General features: G+C 44.2%; 1 protein-coding gene and 1 long non-coding RNA gene across 8 annotated transcripts in view; one reads left to right on the plus strand and one right to left on the minus strand.

Annotated features, from left to right (window-relative positions):
- Window positions 1-25,092, minus strand: part of LOC146809185 (uncharacterized) — a 432,226-nt gene that overhangs the window by 266,174 nt on the left and 140,960 nt on the right. For all 7 annotated transcript variants that reach the window (XR_014966368.1, XR_014966365.1, XR_014966366.1 and 4 more), the window contains exon 3: window positions 10,464-10,565. Coding sequence is in view for 3 of the 7 variants with exons in the window: in XM_085616014.1 (XP_085472140.1) it covers window positions 10,464-10,529 (66 nt within the window). In the remaining 4 variants the exon portion in view is untranslated. The remainder of the gene's footprint in view (window positions 1-10,463; window positions 10,566-25,092) is intronic.
- The window catches only part of LOC146809187 (uncharacterized), a 171,180-nt gene that overhangs the window by 24,251 nt on the left and 121,837 nt on the right, over window positions 1-25,092 (plus strand). The window lies entirely within an intron of this gene.

Genomic DNA, 25,092 nt, shown 5'->3' on the forward strand with positions numbered 1-25,092 from the left:
GGCAGCACAATGGCTATGATGGGCAAGAAGGAGGGTGCAGGGGCATGCACAAAGGACCATGGAGGATAGAAGGGAGGGTCAGGACCTGGGCACAGACAAGAGAGTTCAGAGGAAGGGGCCTCACAACAGACCATGCGGGGCAGGCAGGAGGAGCAGTTGCAGCACAATAGACCAGGGAGGGCAGAAGGGTGTGGCAGTAAAATAGACCATGGAGGACAGGAGGAAGGGGATAGGGGCATGGCATGTGGACAGGCAGGGTGGATGTGGCAGGGACAGGTTACAGTCATCTGACAATGCTAGGCAGGTGGGAGGGGAGTGGCAGCTCAACAGAACACTCAGAGTAGATAGGAGTGGCAGGTCCATGGAACATGGTGGGCAAAAAGGATGGAGCAGGGGCATGCACAAAGACATCGGAGGGCAGGGGGAAGGAGAATAGGGGCAGCAAGCTAAGCACAGAGGCTAAGCAGAAGGTCAGTGATGGGCCATAGAATTGGGCAATGGAGGGCAGGAGGAGTGGACTGGTACTTCATGCTAAATGGAGTGCAGTAGCAGCACATCAGACCATGCATGGCAGGAGGGAGGAGGCTAGTCCATGGATTCAGACAACAGAGGATAGGGAGGAGGTGGATGGGGCAGCAAGCTAACTGTTCAGAGAAGGTGGGTATTAGGAACTTTATTGTTTTTAAAATGTGTGTCTGTGCGAACTACTTAAAATATGAACAAGTATGCAGCATAATCTCACTTTTATTCAGGAAGAAGAGGACGTTTGTGACTGTGACTACGGGCTCACTTGGCAGAAACACCCCCTGACCCTCCACCCCCCATCGCAAAATGTAATGCCCGTGAAAAGGGGAGGTGGACGCAGTGTTATATAGAACATAGTCCTGAGAGCACGATTGAAAACGAAAACTAGATATAGTATATGGTATAAACTATGCACCAAAAAGTGTGATATAAGATGAACCGGGCGTGAAATATAATATGCAATACATTGTGCGCAATGACAGATTCATTGGAGAGCACGAGATAGCACAGGCACTAGCACGTGCTATGCGATATGCACCTTGGAGTGTAATATGCACAGGGCAGTGTTGTGTAACCTAACTAGTCTCTAAAGTTGTAATATAAAATATATGCTGGGGAGTGTAACGTTGCATATGCACTGTGACAAAGATATGGATCCCAGATTGTAATATGTATGGCATAGCGTTGTGCGTTATAACATAGGCATCGAGGAAGGCACGTTAGATGGGGCAATATAACCCGTGCGAAGGCAAGTGTGGCATGACATATTCACAGGGTGGTGTTACAGTGCACATGGGCTAGAGAGTGTCATAGCATATGCACTAGCTGGTGGAATACAACACAGAGGTGTGTGGCACTCGGCGGGCACTGGTGGGTGTAACACAGCATTGGGCTCAGCCAGGAGCACGCTGTGACTCTTAAGTGAGGTTCGTCTCCTTTCCAGAGAGTAAAATAAAAAGTATTACACATCTGGCGGTGGATGTGTGTTTTATTAACCAAGAAGGGGGTTTCTTGCATAGTTTGGTTGAATTTTTGTCGAATCCCGTTTGAATGGCTTGGTGTGCGTGTGTATTAAATATGCCCGTCAATAGCTACCCATGTTTGTATAAATAAACGACAAGGGTGTCTACTTGGAGAGTACCCACCGGCGGGGGCGCCGGGATTAGGCACGGTAGGGCGTCAGACACGTCAGAGCTTCACTAGCGGTGTAAATACATTCCACGTGGATTCATTGTATGCATAGTCGCCTTTTAATGAATATCACGCAAATCGTCATGGTGATAGGTACATACGGTTTGTCCAGCATGTCCTAGGTGTTTCTATAAATATACATTTTTTTTAAATAATAAAAATCAAAGGCCGGCCCCGGGGGATGGGGTCCCCGGGGCCATAAGTGGCCTGAGGAGGGGGGCAACGCAACCCCCCTCCTAAAGAATAAAAAAAAAGGCCATGACCCGGGGGTTGGGGTCCCCGGGGCCGATTAAGGCCTTGAGAGGGGGGCCACGTGGCCCCCATCCAAATTTATCTTTTTCAACAAACAAAATGAGGGTGCAGGCCCTGGGGGATGGGGTCCCCAGAGCCAATAAATTAGAAAAAGAAGGGGGGCCACACAGCCCTCCTTCTTAAAAAAAATAAAAAAAATAAAAGACCGGCATCGTGCCGGAGGCCACGCCCCCTCCTTGCAGCACTCTGCAAACACGCCCCCTGGCCAGTTGTAAGTTGGGGAATTAATTCCCCTTCAATACTGAGGGTCCCTGAGGGCCAACTAGCCCATCAGGTATCTCCAGTATGCACAAGGGAGCTGCGTTGCAGACAGGTGTTCTGAGGCCACGCCCCTTTTTACACCTCTATGCAACGCAGCTCTGTGGCGCTTACTGGAGGTACGTAGTGGGCTAGTTTGACCCTAGGGACCTTAGGATTCAAGGGGACTTAATCTCCCAACTTAAAACGGCCACAAGGCCTGTTTACACAGTGGGGAAGGGAGGGGACGGGGCCTGAGGTGACGTGTGGAAACACTCCCTGTGGCGTGTTTTAAGTTGGGGAAATAATTCCCTTTCAATCCTGAGGGACCCTGGGGGCCAACTAGCCCACCAGGTGCTTCCTAGTAAAGTGCCACTGCTCTGCGTTCCAGAGAGGTGGTGCAGGCCGTGCCCCTTTTTACACCTCTCTGCAATGGTGCTTAATGGACGTACCTAGTGGGCTATTTTGCCCCTAGGGACCCTCAGGATTCAAGGGGACTTAATCTCCCAACTTAAAACTGCCACAAGGCCTGTTTACACAGTGGGGAAGGGAGGGGACGGGGCCTGAGGTGACGTGTGCAAACACTTCCTGTGGCGCGTTTTAAGAGGTAGTTTTAATCCCCTGCCCTATTATATACTAGGGGCTTACAGAGGAGGTCATGCTAATCACAGGGGGACCCCAACGCATAGTGTTCCCTAGTGTATGTAGGTGTTTTCACTGTATTCTGAGTGTCTTTTAACATAGCACTGGCTCTAGGACTGGTTAGTCAGACTCAGTTACCACCAGTATCCGTCTGAAAAAGTTGAGGGTACAGGATGATTTTGCAACAAGGCTTCTTTCTGCTCTTCTGTTTGTTCTTTCTGCATGTTATCCTTCTTCCTGCACTTTTCTTCATCTTTGAGGACTTCTGTTGCTTCTTTCTGCATTTCTTTTTTTCTTTCTGTGCGTTTTTTCTTCTTTCTTCACATGTCCTATCTCTGTAGGCATAGTTAGAAATTAGCATTTAAAAAACCTTTGAAATTCACTGAAAAAACCATAGGTTTCAGGCACGTTATAGTTAGGAATTAGCATTTAAAAAACCTTAGAAATTCACTGAAGAAACCATAGGTTTCAGGGGCGTTATAGTTAGCTGAACTTTTCACTCGTACAAAACCATTGAAATTCCCCCGTTATAGTTAGTTCAGCTAACTATAACTTGCGCGCCCGCAATGCACTGCTGATGACATCACATATTACATCACTCATGACACCACTGATGACATCTCAAATGACATCACTGATGACATTCTATAGCCAATATATGCCCATGCCAAGGAATTCAGTGTGTGATGATTCAGAACTTGAGGATGAAAATCGTACCTCATGTACTGCGACTGCAAGCATTGCACAAGAGACTGAAAGATACAAGAAACAGTCAGTGACATTTAGTGAGAGCTAAACTCCCTGGGAAGAGCCAACGCTCACTCTATGTAGGTTTTGCTTGACAGAAGAGCTGTCCAAACCTTTATAAATAGCATGCATGTATGCAAAGGGTGAAAAAGTAAGATTTATCCGCCACCTGCTAGCTAGAACACATACAGATAATGTGCACTTGATAAACACTACATATAGTATAAACGGGGCTGAGTCCAACTTTACCTCAATTTTTTTTCAAATTCGCACATTTTATGAAAACACCAACATTGCCACAAGTCGTTGACCCACATATTAACAGAATGCTTTTACGCTGTGCTTTGCCAGTTTTGGAAATGTAACACTTAACACATTGCAGGCTACCACAGAAATGGAATCATGGCAAGATCATTTTGAAAGTGGGTGTACCAGGAATAGAAAGTGCAACTCCTTCCACATAACATAAGGACCCTCCCCTATTCACAGTGAAACCCTAAAGCCTCCTAAGAGATAAGGTCTATGGAATAGTTCCAAAGCAAATTGGCAAAAATAAACAGGTCTGGCTCTATGTTAGGGAACGAGTTCTTACAATAGTGTATGTTGGCCCTAGGGGTCCTAGAAATACGATTGGAGTGAAGTAGCATTTTGGGCTACAACAGTAAGACAACAAGCATTGGCATAGCCAATAGGTCTCGCCTTTGGGACCTTATAAGTGTTTAGTTATCCAGCACAATATCCTTGGTGCAACAACATCAAGTGTTGCATGGTTAAGCACTTATAAAGTCCCAAAGGCAAGACCTATTGGCTATGCCAATGCTTGTTGCTGTTTGTGGGCATGATTCAGGAATGTTTTAAAAGTCTACTCTTACCTCAGACTTTCAATAAATCGAACACAAATGCATGCCTCCGTAAACATGGCTTGCAAAACAAATATACACATTGTAACATATTGCAGGCCTTGCCCAGTACTTGTGTCAAATGTGGCTGTTAACCGGTGCGCTATGTTTACCGGGCGTAAAGCTCATGTAAAGCGCTTGTCTACTGTATGGGCTTTATTAGCGCTATACTCAACCGCAGATAAATAAATAATAAAAATCGTTCTGCTTCATCCAAGGACTTCAGCATCTGTCATAGTAATGTTGCACTGCGCTTTATAAATGCCCAATATAAAATAAATAATCTCTGGAAATAATCACCCAAAACAATCCTAGGTTTGCCCAGTCTGACTCAAAGGTCTGATTTGGTTATCTGACAGTGCCATCTCAAACTCTCTTTCTAACATACAGGTACCCCGGCACTCTAAAGTGATATCCCTTCTCATGTATAGCGTTTATAAGCAAACTTCATCCAATGAAATCAATATATCACTGGCAACAGACAAAGATGGATTTATGCAAAGGACGTTCTCTTTCGTTTATTTTGGAAGCCGTTTTCTTTTCCAGTCTGGTTCTGGGGTGGTGCTGACATTTGGGTGTAACTTAGAGGTACTGTTTCCATCCTGGTTCTGGTTGGAAAAAGCTCTCCGAGTCCTTCAAGGACCCGGATATGACTATGAACTATATGATTTTGACACCACACTGATTGAGAGCAAAAGTTATAACTCTGGCTGGGTTTCAGTAATAGTCACTTCTTTTTAGGCTTGTCTCTTGTATCTTCCTGTTCCCACTGCTTCATTAGTGTTGTCTTTCTGATTGGTTGCGTTGGGAGGTGTGTTCATTTACCTCCCAGAAAAAGTCCATGTCTAGTGCTCTAGCCTACTTGAACACGTACATAACAATGGAACAATTCTTGCTTCGGGAAAGCATTGTGCAATTACTTCAACGTTTAAAAAAATAGCTAAACAAGACAGTTTTACCCTGAATACATCATTTACTAATTCTTTCCTCATTTGAAAATGTTTCTTAAAAGAACCACAATCCATTACTCGCATTCATGCATTTCTTTTGACCTACGGCCCTGTATTTCACGGTCTCCTCATAATACCCTGGCTTTATAAAAATAGTCTTCCAGCTTGAAGTAATAGAGCACGCTGAATGATATTTCACCTCTATTCATATATTCTTTCCTTTTTTTAAGTTTATAAAGCTTTATTAGATAGGATATTCAAAGTAAAACATCAGTACAAAAAATATAAGTAGAGAAGACACAGGCAATACAGCAAAACAGTATAAAGAGGAAAATCATTATACTCTAAAAAGATGCCAGTGAAAGGGTAGGGCATATACTTAGGGAAAAAGCATTTTAAGGTTTTGATTCATGGGTGGGGAGGGCGGAAAAGAGGAGAAGGGGAGGAAGGGAAGGGAAAATGCAACCAATGTACAAGATAAGCATCAAATAAGTACCGTAAGCTAGCAACTGAACAAATACATAAGATAAAACTATATGTAGAACATGAACAATGATAAATAAAAACAGCAAATTAAGGGACATGTTGAGAAAGAAAATTAGTTAGTGGCGACCATAACAAATCCTTTTTGATCAAAAGGGGAACAGTGGTAGCAAAAGCACGATCCAGCCGATGGTGGTGACACAATAAATTCCACCATGCATTGTATGAAATCTTCGAGGTATCTTTCCAGTTGGACGTAATTATCTGTAAAGAAATAGCTATATACAAGTCTATAAACTTACGTACGTTAATAGAAACATCCCAAATAGAAGCCATACCACCCAAAAAGATATGGACAATCTCAAATGTGTGGTTGGTAGCTAAGATATTGTTCAGTTTAGCCCAAACACGGGACCAGAGGGACTTAACCAACGGGCAGTGGAAAAACATATGAAGAAGGTCACTATTGTCAGAGGGGCAAGACCAACATTTCTTAGAGTCAGTTAACTTGAACCTATAAAGATCAGAGGGAGTGAAAAAAAGTTTATTATAAAAAAAATACAAGGTCTGTGTGGTGCCAGCAGAACGTGAGGCAGTATGTAGCTTTGACCACAAGGAATTCCAAACTTGAAGGGAGAACTCTTGGGCTAAATCCGTTTCCCAGGACAGTTCAAGTTTGGACTTTGTTCTCTCTACAGGGGAACAGGAGAGTAACTTGTAAATGGCAGCAGCTTTAAGGGGAATAGAGAAGTCCGGTAGCGGGAAAGTGGTTGGGTCAGTGTTGGAAAGTGAGGCGCCCTGAGAGATAAAGAGATCTAAAGAGTTTTTGAGCAAGGGAAATTGGGAGGAGTGTGTATTTGAAAGTTGGAAAGAGGTACGTATATCAGAGAAATCGCGCAAGGAATCATTGCTAATTAAGGAGTCAAAGGTGATAATACCTTTATCTATCCATTCTTTCCAAAAAAGAGCTCTGTGATTAATCTTAATGGATTTATTATACCAAATTGGGATTGAGGAATGAAACTTCAACGGTGAGAGGGAAGAGCGAAAGACGGAAAGAGCAAGTGCCTTAGAATGTTTAAAGATAGGGGTAAGGAGGCGTTGTGGGGGATGAGACAATCGGGAAGCCGTAGCAAATGTGAAAGGAGAAAGCTGCGCAAGCTCTATAGCGCTCCAGGCTGTCAAAGGGGGGTCAAACAGATCAGAAAGAAAAGGCCAGATCTGTTTTAGTGTGAAAGCCGAGTGAAATCGAACAATGTTGGGAAAGTTAACACCACCTAGATCTTTAGGTTGTTGAAGACGGGAAAGAGAAATCCTCGCCTTACGTTTATTCCATAAAAATGTAGTGAAAATGCGGTTTATGGTTTTGAAGAAATGGAGAGGAAGGGAAATTGGAAGCATAGAGAGATAAAAATTAACAATCGGAAGAAGCATCATTTTAATAGTGGCGAGCCTTCCCCACCAGGATAGAAAAAGGGGGGACCAACGCTCTATAAGGGAAGAGAGCTTTTTAACTATATCTTGTTGATTGAGCCTAACAGTCTCTCTAATAGAGCTAGCGTATAGGATACCCAGACATTTAATATTCCCTGAATTCCATTCAAAGCCCGAGCCCTGAAACATATGAGGAAGGCAGAATTTGTTAAGTGGCAGAACCTCAGATTTATCAATGTTAAGTTTGTACCCGGAAACCCGAGAATACTCTTGTAGTAGAGAAAAGAGCGTGGGCAGAGAGGTGGAAGGGTTAGAGATGTAGAGCAGAATATCATCAGCATATGCTGTGAATTTGATATTAATGTTACGAAATACGAAGCCAGTATAGGATGATGAACGACGAATTTTTTCCAAAAAGGGTTCTAACGCAAGAATGAAAAGAAGAGGGGAGAGAGGGCAACCTTGTCTTGTGCCTCTATGCAAAGAAAAATAAGAGGATTGAGAACCATTAACCCAAATAGAAGTGGAGGGAGCAGAGTATAACAGTTTAACAAGATGGATGAAGGGGGGACTAAATCCATGCCACCGCATAGCACCAAACATGAAGTCCCAACAAACCCTGTTGAATGCCTTTTCGGCATCTAAGGTAATAGCAGCGATAGGGGAGTCCATCTTTGAGGCCAAATGAATAATATTAAGAAAGGTTCTCGAGTTGTCAGTAATGGATCTGCCTTTAACAAAGCCAGATTGATAAATGTTGGTGAGATCTGGGATAACCTTATTAATACGAGATGCCAAGACTTTAGCGTAAATTTTACAATCTGTGTTGATTAAAGAAATGGGTCGATAATTTTTGCAGAGGGAGGGATCTTTATCTTTTTTAGGGATTAAACATAGCATAGCCTGAGTAAAAGAACCTTGGGACTTCCCTAGAATAACAAATGAGTTAATCAAAGAAAATAAATGTTGTAACAAAATATCTTTAAAGTGGAGATAGAACCGAACCGTGAAGCCATCTGGGCCCGGGGTTTTGTCTTTGGGAAGAAGAGTAATAGCACTGAGTAATTCTTTTTCAGAGAGAGGTGCGTCAAGTAATGCAAGGTCCAAAGGACTATCCGAGGACTTAGGGAGAGATTGAAAGAAGGACTCAATTTGAGCAGGTGAGGGAACAGATTCCGGTGTATAAAGCGTGGAGTAATACTGGACAAAACAATCGAGAATTTTATCGTCAGAATGTTGAGGATTTCCGTGTGAATCAGTAATAGTTGTTATTTTAGATTTTTGTTTCTTAATTTTTAGATAATTAGCAAGAGACTTACCGGCCTTATTTCGTCCCCCATACATCTTAGAATGAAAATTGAGAAGAATATTACTCGCAGAGTCCCAAGAGTGTTTATTGTATTGTAACTTTGCCTTAATAAGGGAAGAGAGCACTTCTGAAGAATTAGTGGTATAGTAGAGGTGCTCTAAATCCTTGATTTGCTTAAGAATTTGGGCCGACTTTGACAGAGCAGTTCTCCTTTTCCGTGAGACGAAAGCAATAATGAAGCCTCTGGCAGCCGCCTTGAAGGAGTCCCAAATAGAGTGAAAGTGAGGGGTGGAATGGAGATTATTTGTAAAAAATTCCTGCGCAAAAGATTTAAACTGCTCAACAAACTGTGAGTCAAGGAGGAGCGAATTATTAAAGCGCCAACGCCTAGAGGTGGGGGTAGGTGAGGGAAAGTCTAGATCAGTAATAACCGGAGCATGGTCAGATATAAGAATTGAGCCTATTTCTGAGTTGGTCATAAATTGGAAAGAGTGTTGTGTGAGAAAAATATAATCTATACGGGAATGTGAAGAGTGCACTGGGGAGAAAAAGGAGAATTCTAAAGTATCGGGATGAGAAAGTCTCCATGAGTCAATAAGACCTCTAGAGGAAATGGCGTTAACAAAGGACTTTTGCATTCTATTGGGTACATATCTGGTATGTGATTTACGATCTAAAAATGGATCCATGAGTTGGTTGCAGTCACCACCCACCACTAGATTATCACTTGCATGAGAAGAAAGGAGCTTAGAGAAGTCCCCCCAAAAGGATAAATCAACACCATTCGGGCCGTAAACACTGCAGAAAGAAAATTGTGAATTGTTAACAGTTACCTCTAGAAATAGCCACCTACCACAAGTATCATGGAGTTCGTTGTGCAGTTGAACAGATAATGACTTATGAAACAAAATAAGAACACCATTTTTGCCATTTACTGCTGGAGAGCAGAATGCCTCTCCCACCCATTGTCTACGCAACGAGGACAAGTCTTGAGAGTTAAGGTGAGTTTCCTGTAACAGTGCAACATGACATTTCAATCTTGCTAAGTGAGATAAAACACGTTGTTTTTTAACAGGATTGCGAACACCCTTAACATTCCATGAGATAATACGAAGACCATTCATTCCCGAGAATGAGGTAAAGATAAGCAAAAAGGGATATGAAGTTTAAGACAGCGTAGAAAAGGAGAAATAGGCTGAAAATAGAAGACACCCAAGTAAAAAGCAGAGTAAGTAACAGAAGGCAGAGAGAATAAAGTAGTCCACCACCGAAAATACAGTGGTAAAGGTGGAAAAGAGTATAAAAAAAGAGGGGTACCATACTCAGGAAAAAGAGGAAAGGGAATATGACTTGTGACAAATAGTAAAGAGGTTGCCAAAAACATAGAAATGACAGGGATGAAAAGGAAAGAAGAAAGGGAAGACACATAGCAAAAAGGGGGGAAAAGCGAAGAGGAGAACAGGGAAAATAGAGGAGAGGATGCAGGGGTACAGAGACCCCCGAAAGGTATCCAAAAGAGGGTGACAAAAAGCCAACAAGCTTTAGCCACAGAAGGCAGGTAAACGAAAAACATTACTATGAGAGGGGGGCGACGTGAAACAAAACAGCCGCACTAAAAGGAGCATGTAGGATAACAAACTACCACAGAGATCAAAAGAACTAGAAGACAAAAAGACTATAAACTGAAAAACTAGAACAATATAGCAATCAATTATAACAAGTGAAGGAACTTACCAAACATCTAGGGAAGGAAACAGCAACAGAATAGGGTAAACACCAAGAAACAGCAGGATAGGACATAGGGTGACCTTAACAAGAACGTCACACAAGGGAATCCTGCAAAACAAGGGAAAAAACAAGGGATGAGCTAAGAAAAAAACCAAAATGATATAAGAGTTATACAGTAATGAACAGAATAATCTCGAAGAACAAAATCGTCCTAGGCTTTAAGAGAGAGAAAAAAAAAAAAAGTCCGCTAGGGTTTGCTCAATTCCATAAGCTCTCCCTTATGAGTATGGATGAACTTCCGCAGGTCAGCAGGGTCATCAAAGCTAAAAGTTCTCTCCTTATAGGTCACTTTGAAGAAACAAGGGTGGATTAAACCATAGCGTGCATTCATAGATCGCAAGGCCGGTCTAAGGTCCAAAAATTCCTTTCGCCGGGAGGCCGTAGGCTTGGAAACATCCTGAGAGAAAAATATCTTGTGCCCTGACCAAATCATTTGCTTATGCTGCTTGGAGGCCTGAAGAATTGACATAAGATCTGAGTAGAGGAGGAAATATGCTATGATTCCACGAGGTTTAGACGCAGAAGATGCATTCCGAGGCCCCAGACGATGAGCGCGCTGTATATTAAAGTCTGAGGATTTCGGGAGGCCAACAATTTGAAGGACTTGAGATTTAAGGAATTGAATCATGTCAGACCCCTCCGAACCCTCCGGAATACCATAAATGCGCAGGTTGTTGCGCCTATTGCGATTTTCCAAATCCTCCGCCACCTTCTTAAGCTGATCGACTTCCTTGGTGAGAGTGTCAACTTTAGCAACAACGTCCTGCGCATCGCTAATCCTCTGCTCCACATCCGACAGTCTCGTATCCAGACTAGACCACTTGTCGTCCAATCTCTGAAGCGTGGCAGCAGTGTCTGTCATAAAAGGACGAATGAGGCGCAACTCCTCCATAATATCCTCAAGGGTGAGAGGCGACGGGGACTTAACTGGGGAAGGCGGATCTTTTTTGGTGCGTTTGACAGAAGGAGTACTTGAGTCCTTCCTTCCCCCAGCGGAGCCCCCATGGGGTTTGGTTGGATGTGCGCCCTCCATGCTGACGGTGTCGCAAGCAGGTATGACAGAAAAACACAGTGGCAGAATGCAGGCAGGACAGCGATGATAAAACGTAGCAAGAGCAAGAGGAAGCGTAGCAAAAAATTGAAAATGACCGGAAACAAAACAGCAACAGGTACAGAGTCTCCGGAGACACAGCTGGCTCCCTCTGACGTGGTTACCAAGAGATGCAGTGCGCAGGGGCCACAAAAGCAGCAAAAGAGACCAACCACTAGCGATTGCTGGCACAAAAGGATGGCATAAGGTATATCAAAGCAGCCACTTCTGTGATATCATAGGAAAACAGCATAGGACCAACCAGATAAACACAGTGGCATCAAAAATAGGAAAAAAAACGTTGAAGAAAAAACAAAATGGCGGCCGCCATCTGAGGAGAGCAGAAATTGCACAATTAAAGCGATAAAAAACAGCAATTTGATCAGGAAAACCTGCCAAAATAGTCTCCACTGTTTCCGACGCTCGAATCCATCCTTGGAGCGAAGCTCCGTTGCCTTAGTGAGGCACCTTCACGCTCGAATCGGCATATTCCGAGCGGAGCTCCTCACCCGGCGGCCATCTTGAATCGCCGCGCCGCGCGCTCTCTATATTCTTTCCTTTTTATCAGTGATAATTCTAGTTTGTTTGAAACCCTGCTTGCTCTATTTTCTCTACATATGTTGTGAGAAGTTGGCCTGGCATATGCTGGTCACTAGTTAAAGTGGCCACCTTGCACCAGTCCAATTCGACTCTTATGGTAGATAGGTTTAAGACAACCTTTTAAAGAAAGCTATCCTAGTGGTAGCTGTGGAGAGCAGCCTTCAGGCTAAGTCTCAGAGGAATGTAAAGCAGCTTGTTTTACCTTATAATCTCTTGAATTACCAAATGTAAGGACACCACACAGGTATATATATGTAAAATATATATGTATTTATTGCTAGACACACTCTATTAATCTCAAGAACATATGCTAACATCAAAGTTTCACAATAAGTTAAGCACAAATATGGCTGGGGCCCTAGGGGTGTACCAGACCATATACTAAAAAAGAGGTTTAGGAATGTCGACTTGCAAGGGGACAAGGCCTAGGGCCTGTAGAATCGCTGGGGCCTCACTAATCCACCCAAGGCAGGTAAGTAAAGGACAAACGGGAGACGCGTGCAGTGTGAGAACACAGCCGCGGGTTCCCTATTGATTTCAATGGAGCAAGTCGCGGTTGGATCTTTAAAGTTTTATGGTACTTCGGGAGAGTCTACAAGCAAGCCACTCACAAGGTAAGTAATTCGAGGGCTAACACACATAGGAGCACTGGAGTGCACGAGTTACCTCACCCAGGGAAGCCGGGTGCATAGGTGTCTTTTGGTGTCAGGTCGCATCGTTGTTTTCAATGGAAGCCGAAGATGATTTGCTGTTTGTGAAGACTGGAGAAGTGTCCGGTGGAATCCAAGGCTGGATTCAGAAGAAAGAAGACCTGAAAGCAGAGGAGACAGTGTTCAAAGTCACTTGCCAGTGACCCGGGCCCAGGAAGATGGATGCCCACAGTCGTTGGGTGATTTCAGGTGATCAAGGGTGTTTTGACTCTTCAGCCACGGGGTCCAGGTGGCATCGACGAAGACTAAGAGCTGGATTTGGAGTGTCCCAGAAAGTCTGCAGCTTACTGAGGTGTCAGCAACCAGATTGGAGCTAACAAGCCTTGGCAACAGCACGTCTCGTGGAAACTGAAGAAAGTCAGCGGTGCAGACCAGAAAGGTCTGAGGGCCTCACCCAACAAGGGTAAGTGAAGGCAAGCCTGGAGCAACCAAGGAAGCTCTTTGGTTTGATAGAAAAATCTTCGGGGACCCACAAGCCAACAGGCAAGGGATCGCAAATACGCCTCGTAAGGAATCGCTTTTCAGGGGCCCACGGTCACTCAGGACGGGGTAGGCATCTGATTTTCAGTGGAAATCCTGCTGGAGGCTTGGGCCACACGTGGTCCAATGCATAAGTTTGTAGAACATCGTGAAGTGGTTGCACTTGACAATAGTGCACAGTACCCGGGTATTGCTGTTCCTCGTCACTCGTGGGGTTCACTCGCCTAAACTTTGCTGGGGACTCACAATGGCTGTCGAGAAGTCAGGAAATCAACTTTTAGGGCTGCAGGGACCTCAGACTCCAGCGGGAGCAGGAAAGTTGTGACCGTTGATTTAAGTTTTTGGTGCCTGCCAAGCAGGGGAGTCACTCCTTGACTCCAAGGGAGATTCTTCAGTCTTCCAAAGGTAGTGAAACGTCGAAGGGCCAGGATTCTTCTTGTAGAGCGTCATTCAGGGATATCTGATTTGCAATGGCAAGGTTTCCCTATCTTATAGTAAAGGAAAGGGAGGGACTAGCTCTATGACCCCTCCTATGGGAGGGTCAGGAGACTGGGTGGTGACACCCACTTCCCTTTGTCCAGTTTCATGCCAGAGCAGGGGCAGGTAGCCCCTGAACCGGTTTGAGCTGGCATATGCACAGAGGAGCCTACTGCTCCCCCAGTGCAGGACTTCAAAGCACTCTAGGAGTGCACCCACCCAGCCCCAATACACTAAACCCTGTCTGGAAGGTGGTGACACCTCCCTGTGACAGGATGCCTATTGTTGGGCCTCCTCAACTGCGAGTTTCAGTCAGCAGCAGGAGGGCAGCCCAGTGTCTGTGCTGGTGGCATCCATTTTGTGATGCCAGGGCTCTTTAGGATTCTACCGTGTTTCCACAGTGGGTACATGTCGTCCCCTCTAGAAGGGTGGGATCATACTCCCACATCATTTACTGGTGTGGGGGTATGATTCCAAGTTGTTTGACACCAAACACAACATGTTTTGATGCAGTCATTCCAAAGTTAGCATTCACCGGTAGGTTATAATGCACTTAAGAGTATATGGTTTAACCGCATCCACAAACAGCCACAGAGAATAGACTCTGAAGACTGCAGAGGGGCCCTGCTCAGGCAGAGGCACCCCCTCACATGTAAACCAAGCATCCTGCCCTCAGGATTGATAGGGCCTGCCTTAGGGGTGACTGACAGGTTTATATGTTTGTGTATGGTGAGATATAGGGAACCTATACCTTAGTGAGGAGTGCTAACACTACCTCACCCAGGCTGCAGTAGCAGGCCTGTGGTGTCAGATTTAGTCTGCTTCCCAGGGGTGGCATAATATATGTTTCAGCCCCTGGTAAGCCTGTGAAGTACCTATGCCCTTGGTACCTAAGGTACCATATACTAGGGGCTCATAAGTTACCACAGTAGCCAATCACTAGTGCATCTAATATGCACTCCAAGTTGTTTAGAGAGAACAGAGAGGCTTGGGCCCTGATAAGCAGGGTTCCAGCCTGACTATAGCCAGAAACCAGTGTAAACATCAGAAAAGAAGTGGGGGCAACATAAGTGCAGATCCTACTCTCCTACATATGTGCACTGATTTTCAAAAATAGGGCTTTCTCTTTATACCTATGCCTTCTCATGCAGATTCCCTCACATGTGTATCCTGTTTTACCCAAAGTCTGTCATTGTAACCCACAACACAAGTACGTTTACTAAAAATGGTGTGCAACGCAGTGAAGAAGCCAAGTTGCTGCTCTGCGTTGCACTAGTGGGAGAGCGCATCACATAGCCGCATTTAGTATGATATGGCTCTGCTGCGCTCTGTCCCAAAACTGGTGTTCTAACAGGCTCCCTAGCGCCACATACACACTGCAAATGTCTCTGCATGGTGTCTAGCACAGGTTACATACTGGAAAGGTGGGCTTCCAGTAAGAAATACTATGCTAAAGCACACTTTCTAACTGTTCCCCTCATTGTTATGTGTGCTGTACAGTGAAGCACACTTGCAATGTGAGAAAAGTTAGAAGAATTAAAAACATTTCTCCTGTTTAGTACCTGCCTCGGTAATGTGTTATTTTTCAGTGTAACCCTGTCTAACAGAGTTAGTACATTGCAGTTTGTGTCAAAAACCATGCACTGTAGCAAGGGAATGCCTTTCTATCACCCATGGGCCCCACTCCATGATGCAAAGTAATGCAAAGTAGCTCAAAGCACCATTTGCATTACTTTTAGGGCGGCTTTCCAACACAAAACAGCAACAGCAACAGCAACACTTTCAAAGCTAGACTGGGGAACCAGAAGCATCCCTGTGAACAATTCTCAAACCAGCCTTGCTCCCTTCGCCTCTCTCTTTCCAACTATCCATTCTCACTGTCTCCTTCTCTCCTCTCTCTCTGATCACTTTATCTCTTAACTTCTTACTCCCTGCCCTTCTCTCTTTCTTGATCACCTGCCACTACTAAGACCACCACTGGCTGATCGAGTAGGAAATAATCTGTATGATAATACCAGAATCTTTAATATGGAGATTGGATTGAAAACACCTAACAAGCATTTGCAATGCAATGGGTCTCACATTTGAGGGAGTTTGAGCTATTGGAATTGTAAATGACAATGCCTTTTATTTATGAGTTTTGCAAACCTGCAAGCAGTGCGTAAACACAGATTTTGTACAAATAGTCTTTGCTTACGAAAAGCAAGGCTGGCAGTAACTGTGCCTCCTTTACTGTCAGTCTTGCTTCTTATAAGCAATAGCTATAAGTACATAGTGTTTACAATGCCAATAGCTCAATAGCTAAAACACTCGCAAATGCAAAACCTATTACATTGCAAATGCTTGTTTTTTTTGTAGTCCTTCTCTGACCATAATCAGCATGTCCAAAAACCATAGTCCTATTTCTATGGCTGTGTCCCTGTATTTCATTCTGAAAATCTGGTCACCTTATTCAAGAGCGAGTGAAGAAGTAACTGTTTCCCTGAGGTGATCACAGGAGGAGGCGGAATGTCGCCTTGATGTGGGGTGAGTGGTAGGACCGCCCCTAGGGAGTGGCTGCTTTATGCAGCCAGGCTTTGCTTCGGGTACCTCCCTCTCCCGGCTGTGCTACCTAAGGCAGTATAAAACCTAGCCAGCGTGCGGTACACATCTCTGTAGCCAAAGCATTCGACCGAGTATGGCATGAGGGACTGCTGAACAAACTTATCAAGCTCAAGTTTCCAAGTTACCTGGTTAAACTGCTGTCTAGCTACTTGTCAAAACGGACCTTTTACGTGGCGGTACGAGAAGAATGCTCAACGTCACACCCAATTCTTGCTGGAGTGCCTCAGGGATCAAGCCTAGGACCATTCCTCGTTAACATATTCAGAAACGACATCCCCACGGACCTAAAGAAGACTGATCTGGCTCTTTACGCCGATGATGTTGCAGTCATCTCCCAATCCTTCAGCGAAAAGGAAGTGGCTAAGAACCTTGAGACATCACTCAGCAGACTCTCCGAATGGTACAGTGACTGGCAGATCACCCTGAACACAAGCAAAACCACAGCAACATTATTCACCAGAAAGCTGAACAGGAAACACCCACAGATCCTCCTCAATGGGGAAGAGATCAAATGGGAAAACAGCAGCTCCTACCTGGGGGTGACTCTGGACTCTAAACTCAGCTGGAGAAACCACATAGAGAAGACCTGCCAGAAAGCAGCAACACAACTGGCTGCATTATACCCACTCCTGAAGACCAAGTCGATGCCCATGCAGAGCAAGGTGCGAGCAATCACCGCAATAATTCGACCAACCATGACGTACGCTGCACCAGTTTGGAGTGGCTGCCGCCCGCAGCATCGGAAAGACCTACAGAGACTTCAGAGCAGGGCCTTACGGATTGCAGCAGGTGCTCCTATCTTCACAAGAACAGCAGACCTCCACAGAGACCTAGGCGTTGAGATGTTGGACGACCATCTCCGCAAACTCAACAGGACATTCTACAAAGGATTGGATCAAAAAGAAAACCCACTGATCAGGAAACTTGCAGACATTTCTACAAACCCATTTGACCGCTACCCGCGGCCCATCGAAGCGCTAACCATGTGAAACTGAAACAGCAACACAGCATCCAAAAACTCATCACTGCCTGAGGGCAAACCGCCCCGGCAGGCACCCAAAACTCATCACTGTCAGAAGGCAACCGCCGCGGCAGCCATCAAAAGCTCATCACCGCCAGAAGACATTTGGCAGACGAAAACAAGACTCTGCGATAAAACTTGCTGACACTTCTGCAAACCAAATTGACCGCAACCCACGGCCTATCACAGCGCTGACCTTGTGATCCAACCTCAACTGTGACAAAGCATCACACATCAATAAGACAACCTAAACAGCGACTAAAAAACTCAAAATGAATGTGGAGTAATGAGGCTACCGCCTCGGTATCCAAAAACTCACCACTGTCAGAAGGCATTTGACAGACAAAAACAAGACAAAGACCGCACACATCTCTGTGGCCAGCTACAGGGCTGTGTTGTGACAGAGTTTCTCCTGCTGGGTCTCCGTCCCATGGTATTTCATTTTCCCATGAATAAGCGCGAGCGCAAGTGTGGGAGTCGGAACGGTGCGCCTCGGGCGGAGCCTGCTGTTCCGGGACCGGGCTGTATTGGAATCCGAAGCCGGCTGACAGGAGCCGCGGCCAGGCACAGGTAGGTAGTGACCATCGTCCCTGCAGAGCGCACTGAGGCGAATCTAAGGTCTCCGGACCCTCCCGGCACACGTAACACTGGTGCTAAGTGGATGGGGTGGAGGGATAAGGTACTGAGTGGGGGATTCCTCTGCTCCATAGATGATGGGGTTCAGTGCCACCCTAAGCTGCTACTATTGGGGCACAGGGGACTTATGCTTCGTCTGCAGGTGGACGCATGGGCGGCTTCCACTACTGCCTCGCAGGTGCAGTAGTGTGGTGGGTGATGTTTACACTACTTCCCATGGGTGGCACGCATTCGGGTGGCAGACACCCTTTCTTGATTGGCGCAGTATTAAAGGTGGTCCCTGCGCTCTTGTAGGCACTGCTGTTGACACTGTCTGTGCCCTCCGGCACCTCTTCTCTCACGTATGAGCGCTCGATTACGCGTTAATTGTGGGGTGCCGCGGACATTCACGCAGAAGACCCATAGTTCCACAGCCCTGGGTCTGTCACTGGCGTCTACTAGGCTGGAGACCCCAGCGCCTAGAGGCGGCTCGCCTTGCGATAGAGGCGGGCGAGCCACCGAAAGCCCGACGCTTTGGCTCAGCTCCAACACCCTCGACCCCGAAACGAGCCGACATTTTATGGAGGAAGCGTGGCCGACCATGACGTTTCCGTCATCATTTGCCGCATAACGTGTCATCTTCTGCATAATCTTAAGATTTTAACAAAGAAAGCTCTAGCTCCAAGAGGTCAAAGTGACTAAAAAGGAAGTGGGGTGTTGCCTCAGTGGAAGACTCTTCGCAAAGGTTAACATGGTACTAATGAGGCGGAACCTTTGCCCAGACAGTGTCAAGTGTGAAAAAGACAAAATAATGACATATTGTTATGTTAGTCAATTTTTTAGAGCGCAGCGTTTACCCGAAATTGCCTTGGCGCTAGTCCTGCGAACAACTAGTGAGCCTAAGTGAGAGGGGAACCTACTTATTAAAAAGCCATTTATTTAAATGCTTTCTGGATTAGAGAAGGGAGGGAGCTGCCCTTAGGGGGAGTGGGAGAAGGTTCCTAACTCTGGAGGCTCGCACCACAAAACTGCTTCGTATCACCAGTGCCACGGAATGACGCATAATTTGGCTTTTATTGTCACATAATTTAATTGACCCGACAACAAAATGTGGTTGTCTCCGCCGCATAAATCCAAGGCTTATAATGTTGCTCCATCTATATTAAGAATCTAGGAGACATAGGGTACATGTGACTTACTTGCCTTAGTTCGTTCATGGCATCCTCCTAAGGGCGAAGGCTGGAACGTTTCTCAGAGCATGTATAAAAATACGCCCTTTTAATCCATACTTCTCGACGCAGGGTTTTAACCCAGTGTGCTTAAGTGAAATGTTTCCATGTGTTAGAGTTGCGTCTACTTTTTAGAATGTGTGTTCTGATTTTTGAAGCCATCCATCATACTCGAAGTGATGTTTGTTGCTCGTCAAGAATTGTCAGCTCGCCTCGTGCACGAGTTCGTAGAGCCACAACAGACCCCTGGCGGGGCTCTACCTGTTGATCTGAAGGCGCGCTCACCTCGGGGTGTGCCTACGTCAACGGTACATGGCAGGTAGCTTTATAAAAACACATCAAGCTGTTTATTTGCAAGATGGGCGCGCGCCACATGGAGTGTGAAAAACGTAATCGAAAGATGTTTATTGTTACCTACTGGTACTTTGCGTGAGAGTTTGTTTGTGAGAGAAAAGAGGGAGAGATTCGGGTCTCTCAGAAGGTGTTTTATGGGAAATTTGCAGATGCTCTGTGTGCGCATGTCTGCTTCTTTCTTTCTGTGTGTGTGCACGCATTCAAGAATATAGAAGTATTGTGCCAAATTCAAAGCATATAAGTGCATCGGAAAATATTTATACACAAGGAAATTGACATATTGTGTTTGGACTTTGTTTTTTGTGTAACGCGTTACATGCTTCTGAGGGTCATGGTATCGTACTAGCTGTTAATTACAATATATTGGTTGTGGCAGGTGCAGAGTGACTGCAATATGGGGAATGTAAAACTACTATCAATGACAAAATGTCACGTCCTTAACTGTTACGTGATATTCGCGAGCGCTACTACGACCCTGCATCTCAACTCTATATAAGAAATATGTATTTGTCCAATGTCCATCCCTAATGGCTCCCGCTTTTCTTAAATATGTAATCTTGAGTGAATACGTAACTTGAAATCTGTAACTCTCACCTGGAGTAACTGTAATAGATATACCAATGTCACTTCCACTACTATGTTACTCAGAATTCCTTAAGTAACGTACTTCTTTCTACTGTAACCTCTGGGTAAAGTACACACTATATAAAAACGGATAGCCAATAAAACAAAGAATACCCGATATAAGTGTTTCGCTCTTGTCCCACTCACTAGACACACCGATAGGTCATTTTAATGAGTGCCTACATGTATTTTTTCCCAACGCCGTTTCTGTGTATTTGACAGCCAGCACCGAACTGATGCAATCTGCCTGAGACCACATGGTTAGTCAGGTGGAGGTGGGAGCTGCGATTTAGAACGCAATTTCCTGCTTGCATGAACATTGCTCGTTGAGCTCCGAGTGACCCCCACATGCCGCGCGCAGCCGTCCAATAAGGATGTTCCACTCATAATGCGCAGATGCCCTACCCCCACAATCGGAAGCCCTCTCCATACTCCATATGAAGACACTTCAACAATGAGGAATTGTGGGAAGTTCACTCATACGGGAGGATTCCACTCTATGCAAAAGGTTACATTTAATTGCGTAATAGTAACGCTTGTTTGACAGCGCTTAGAAATGGCGCAAGTGCGTCATGGGGAGCCATGTAACATTTCTTATTGTGAAGGTTGGTATCGGGGCTTACATAGCAGCAAGCGCTGTACATCACATGAAGGGCGACGGGATGACTACTGACTGGGGACTCTTAATCTAGCAGGGTTTACCTATTTGCATTACAATTGATGCATACTTTTTTTCTATTTTTTTATTTTTTTATTAAGCAACTTCAATACGTACAAAAATATGGAGGACAATTAAAAGACTATTTCAGTAGTATAGCTAGTTACCAAAATCCATTGAGAGATAAATAATAGAACATAAAAATACTGAGACATGTTGAAGCTATACATTTTGCAGCAAGAATATTTCACTCATACATATTTAATTAGATTAAATTACATTAATTCAGAGGAGTACGACCTATTACAGATACTATATAGAAACAAGAAAACTAAAACCTGTCTTTCCAGGAGGTAATAGGCAACCAAATTTGGATACCACGCTGTCTAGCCTTTTTGCCCTTGGCTGAGTAAATTGCTGTTTCTTGATTAAATATCCCCAAGAACCGGGTAATCCAAACTTGAAAGTTAGGAGAATCAATATCTTTCCATCGTGTAGCTAATATTAACCTATATACAGCCATACCCCAAAACAGGCATATTTCTTCTTCTTTGCTGAGCCCTAGGGTATTATCGTAACCTAACAAGAAAAGGGTCGGGGACATGTGAACTTTATGCCCGAATACCTCTTCCCAGAAGTCTGATACTTTTAATTTGAGAATAGTTAATTTGCTACATTCAGCGAGCATATGTATTAAATGGGCCGGTCCTAAACCACACCTCGGACATTTATCGTCTATTCTTTTCCCCCATGTGTGCAATTTTGCCGGTGTAAAATATAAATTGTATATAGTCTTATAAAGTTGGACCTTGAGGGTTGATGTTAGAAAAATCTTATCAGAGAGTGAGAGGACCTTATCAATATCAACATTTGGATTGTTCAACTTAGATGCCCAGAGTGATTCAGTTCTCTCCAAATCGTCATGTTGTTGTTCCAGCAACCGCTCATAGAGTATGCTTATACTAGAATTTTTTTTCCCCCCAATATGATCAAGAATAGAAATATTCGACATTGAAATATTTGAGAGTTTTGAGGAAAGAATAGTATTTATTTGAATATACTTAAAGAGGTCGGAGGTCGGAATGTTGAATTTTATTTGGAGGTTGGAGAACCTCACAGAGGGCTCAGTGTCTAAAAAATCACCCACTGATACAAGTCCGAGACTCTCCCACCACTTAGCGATATCGTCATTGATTTGCCTAGAGAACAGAAAGGAGCGCCATAATGGTGTATATTTATTAATTGTTGAGATACCCAAGTGTTTGGAGACTTTCTTCCATACCTTCCAAGCACAGTTAATAATTTTGAACTTAACCTTCTTATAGTACGATGGTTCTATCTGTCTCAACAAAAGGCCTTTTGCTTTCTCCCCCAAAGCTAGGTCATATATTGAGGGGATCCCAATCACGGCTATGTTAATACCTATTGGGTTTGTGTTAAATAGTGGAGACATCCCTTGGAGGAGACTAGCCCAAAAATATAGAGTTAGATTTGGAAGCCCCAAGCCCCCTCTCTCCTGCGGTAGGGAGAGGAATTTTGAGGATCTCCTAATTTTACCGTAACCCCAGATAAATTTAGAGATTTGTGATTCTAGGGCTATAATCACCTTGTCTTCAACAATTATAGGGATTGCGCGAAAAAAGTACAATATCCTCGGGAAAATATTCATTTTAACAAAGTTGACCCTGCCAATGATTGAAAGATATAAACTATTGACCCCCAAAAGGTCCTTTTTTATGTTTTCAAGCAGGGGGTCATAATTAAGTTTATTAATATTTTCGATCAGCGGGGATATAGAGACGCCTAAATACACAGCATTATTTGCCTTTCTGGGATCATTAAATAAAATATTATTCGTGCAGATAATGACAGTTTTTTCGCGGTTCAAAGAGTATCCAGATATGACCCCGAAGGACTGGGTTATATTCTCAATTTCTCGAATTGCCTCGGTGGGGTTTGGTGTAACGACCGCCACGTCATCGGCATAAGCAAGTATCTTAGTTTCATGCGTACCTGTCTTAATCGGTATTATCGCAGTGCTTGCCAATAATTTCATAATCAACGGATTGATATAGAGGGCATATAATATCGGGGAGCAGGGACACCCCTGCCTTGTGCCCCTTAAGATGTTAAATGATCTAGATTCTAAGCCCATCGTCTGAACTTTAGCAATTGGATGTTGATACATTGCTTGTATAGATCTAATAAAGCAGGCCCCAAAGTTGTTAAGATCCATTATCGCCCACATATATTTCCATGAGACTCGGTCAAAGGACTTCTCGGCGTCAAGGAGGATCATAGACATCCGGCCCCCCGTCGCAGCCATAATGTCAAATAGTGATATAACTCTACGAGTATGATCCGTAGTTCCTTTATGAGGAATGAAACCATGCTGCCACAGGGAGACCAGATGTTCTACCACCCTCCTGAGCCGATTGGCCAAGACCTTTGCGTATATTTTTGAGTCTGAGTTTATTAAGGAAATAGGGCGATACGACGTGGGAAGATCTGGGGGCTTGCCCTCCTTGGGAAATATCACTATGTTAGTCTCCTTCCAAGATAGAGGCGTATTGCCATTCCCCTGTATACCAATACAGAGATCTAATATATATGGTAAAATGACCTCACCCAGAATTTTATAGAGGTCCAGGGGGATCTTATCCGGGCCAGCTGCCTTGCCAGAAGCGAGATCCATTAAGGCCGCTTGTACCACGACTAATGTAATGTCTTTGTCTAAGTCGTCTCTAGAGACTACGTCAAGAATATTATTAAATCTACATTCCTTAAGCCAAAGCCGTAATGATTCTTTAATTTCGTCTATCTTTAGAGTCTCTTCGTTACTGTAAAGAGTTTCATAATATCCTTTAAATACCTCTAGTATCTTATCTGGTTCGGTATAAATCATACCGTTTGCTTGGATATTACTAATTTTATTGAGTGATTGTTTCTGTCGGGTACGTAGGGCTAGTTGCTTTCCAACCCTTTCCCCGTCTTCGTACAATTTGTTACGGCTAGTTTGAAAGGTTTCAGCTGCTTTTTGATTGATCCTGCTATTAATCATAGTTTTAAGAATTAGCATTTTACATAGTGTAGTTTTGCCGTCCCCACCTTCCATTATAGCAGTTGTATGTTCCTGTTCAACTTTGGCAAGGTCTTGCATCTGCTGCTGGTTAACCAGGCTTGCCTCTCTCTTTTGTTTGGCTACAAAACTCATAGTCTCTCCCCTAAGAGCAGCCTTAAAACAGTCCCACACTATAGCCCTCGACGTACTATATCGATTACAATCGAAGTACCCCTGTGCCCAAATCTTTATATGGTCAATATACTCTCTATTTACGAGGAGTTTCCTGTCGAATGACCAGTTGAAACGGGGCCTACAAAGATTAGACAAATTGATAGTAAGGGTGAGCATATTATGGTCAGAGAGTGTTTTTGGGCTTCTTTCAATTTCAGCAACCAAAACCTGATCGCTAACCACCCACACATAGTCAATTTGCGCATATTTATTATGTGGGAATGAGAAATAAGTATAACCAGGATCAGATTGTTGTTTGAAAGCCCAGATGTCTATTAGATCCAGGCTTTCTCTGAGTTGAGAGATCGCTCTGTAAACTTTGGGTTTTCTTCCTATATAGGTGGACAGATACTGGTTATAAGGCATTCCTACATGATTAAGAGAAATATTCAAATCACCACACAATATCAATACCTTAGGCCAAGAAGCCAGCTCAAGCTCTAAATCTTCAAATATGTGTGGATCGTCATGATTGGGAACATAGACTGAGCAAATTGTGATTCCAGGTTCTAACTCAATGATGACCCATCTACCAGAGGCGTCTGCTAGCTTACGTTTAGCTTGCCCCAAAAAACCTCTGGCGAAAATAGCTACACCACAAGTTTTTGAAGTCTGTGATGTGGTTGCTAACAAGTTATACCCAGGCATTCTTAGTAAGTCCCTATCTTCCCATGTAATGTGGGTTTCTTGAAAACAAAGAATGTCGTAAGGCCCTTGTTTGATTAGTTCATAAATACTAGCTCTCTTTGCTCTATCATTAAGACCCGCAACATTCCAGGAGCATATTTTCAGCTTCCCCATAACGTCGGCGAGTTGAT

The sequence above is a fragment of the Triturus cristatus genome, chromosome 7 (genome assembly GCF_964204655.1).
Source record: "Triturus cristatus chromosome 7, aTriCri1.1, whole genome shotgun sequence".
In the NCBI taxonomy this organism is placed as follows: domain Eukaryota; kingdom Metazoa; phylum Chordata; class Amphibia; order Caudata; family Salamandridae; genus Triturus; species Triturus cristatus.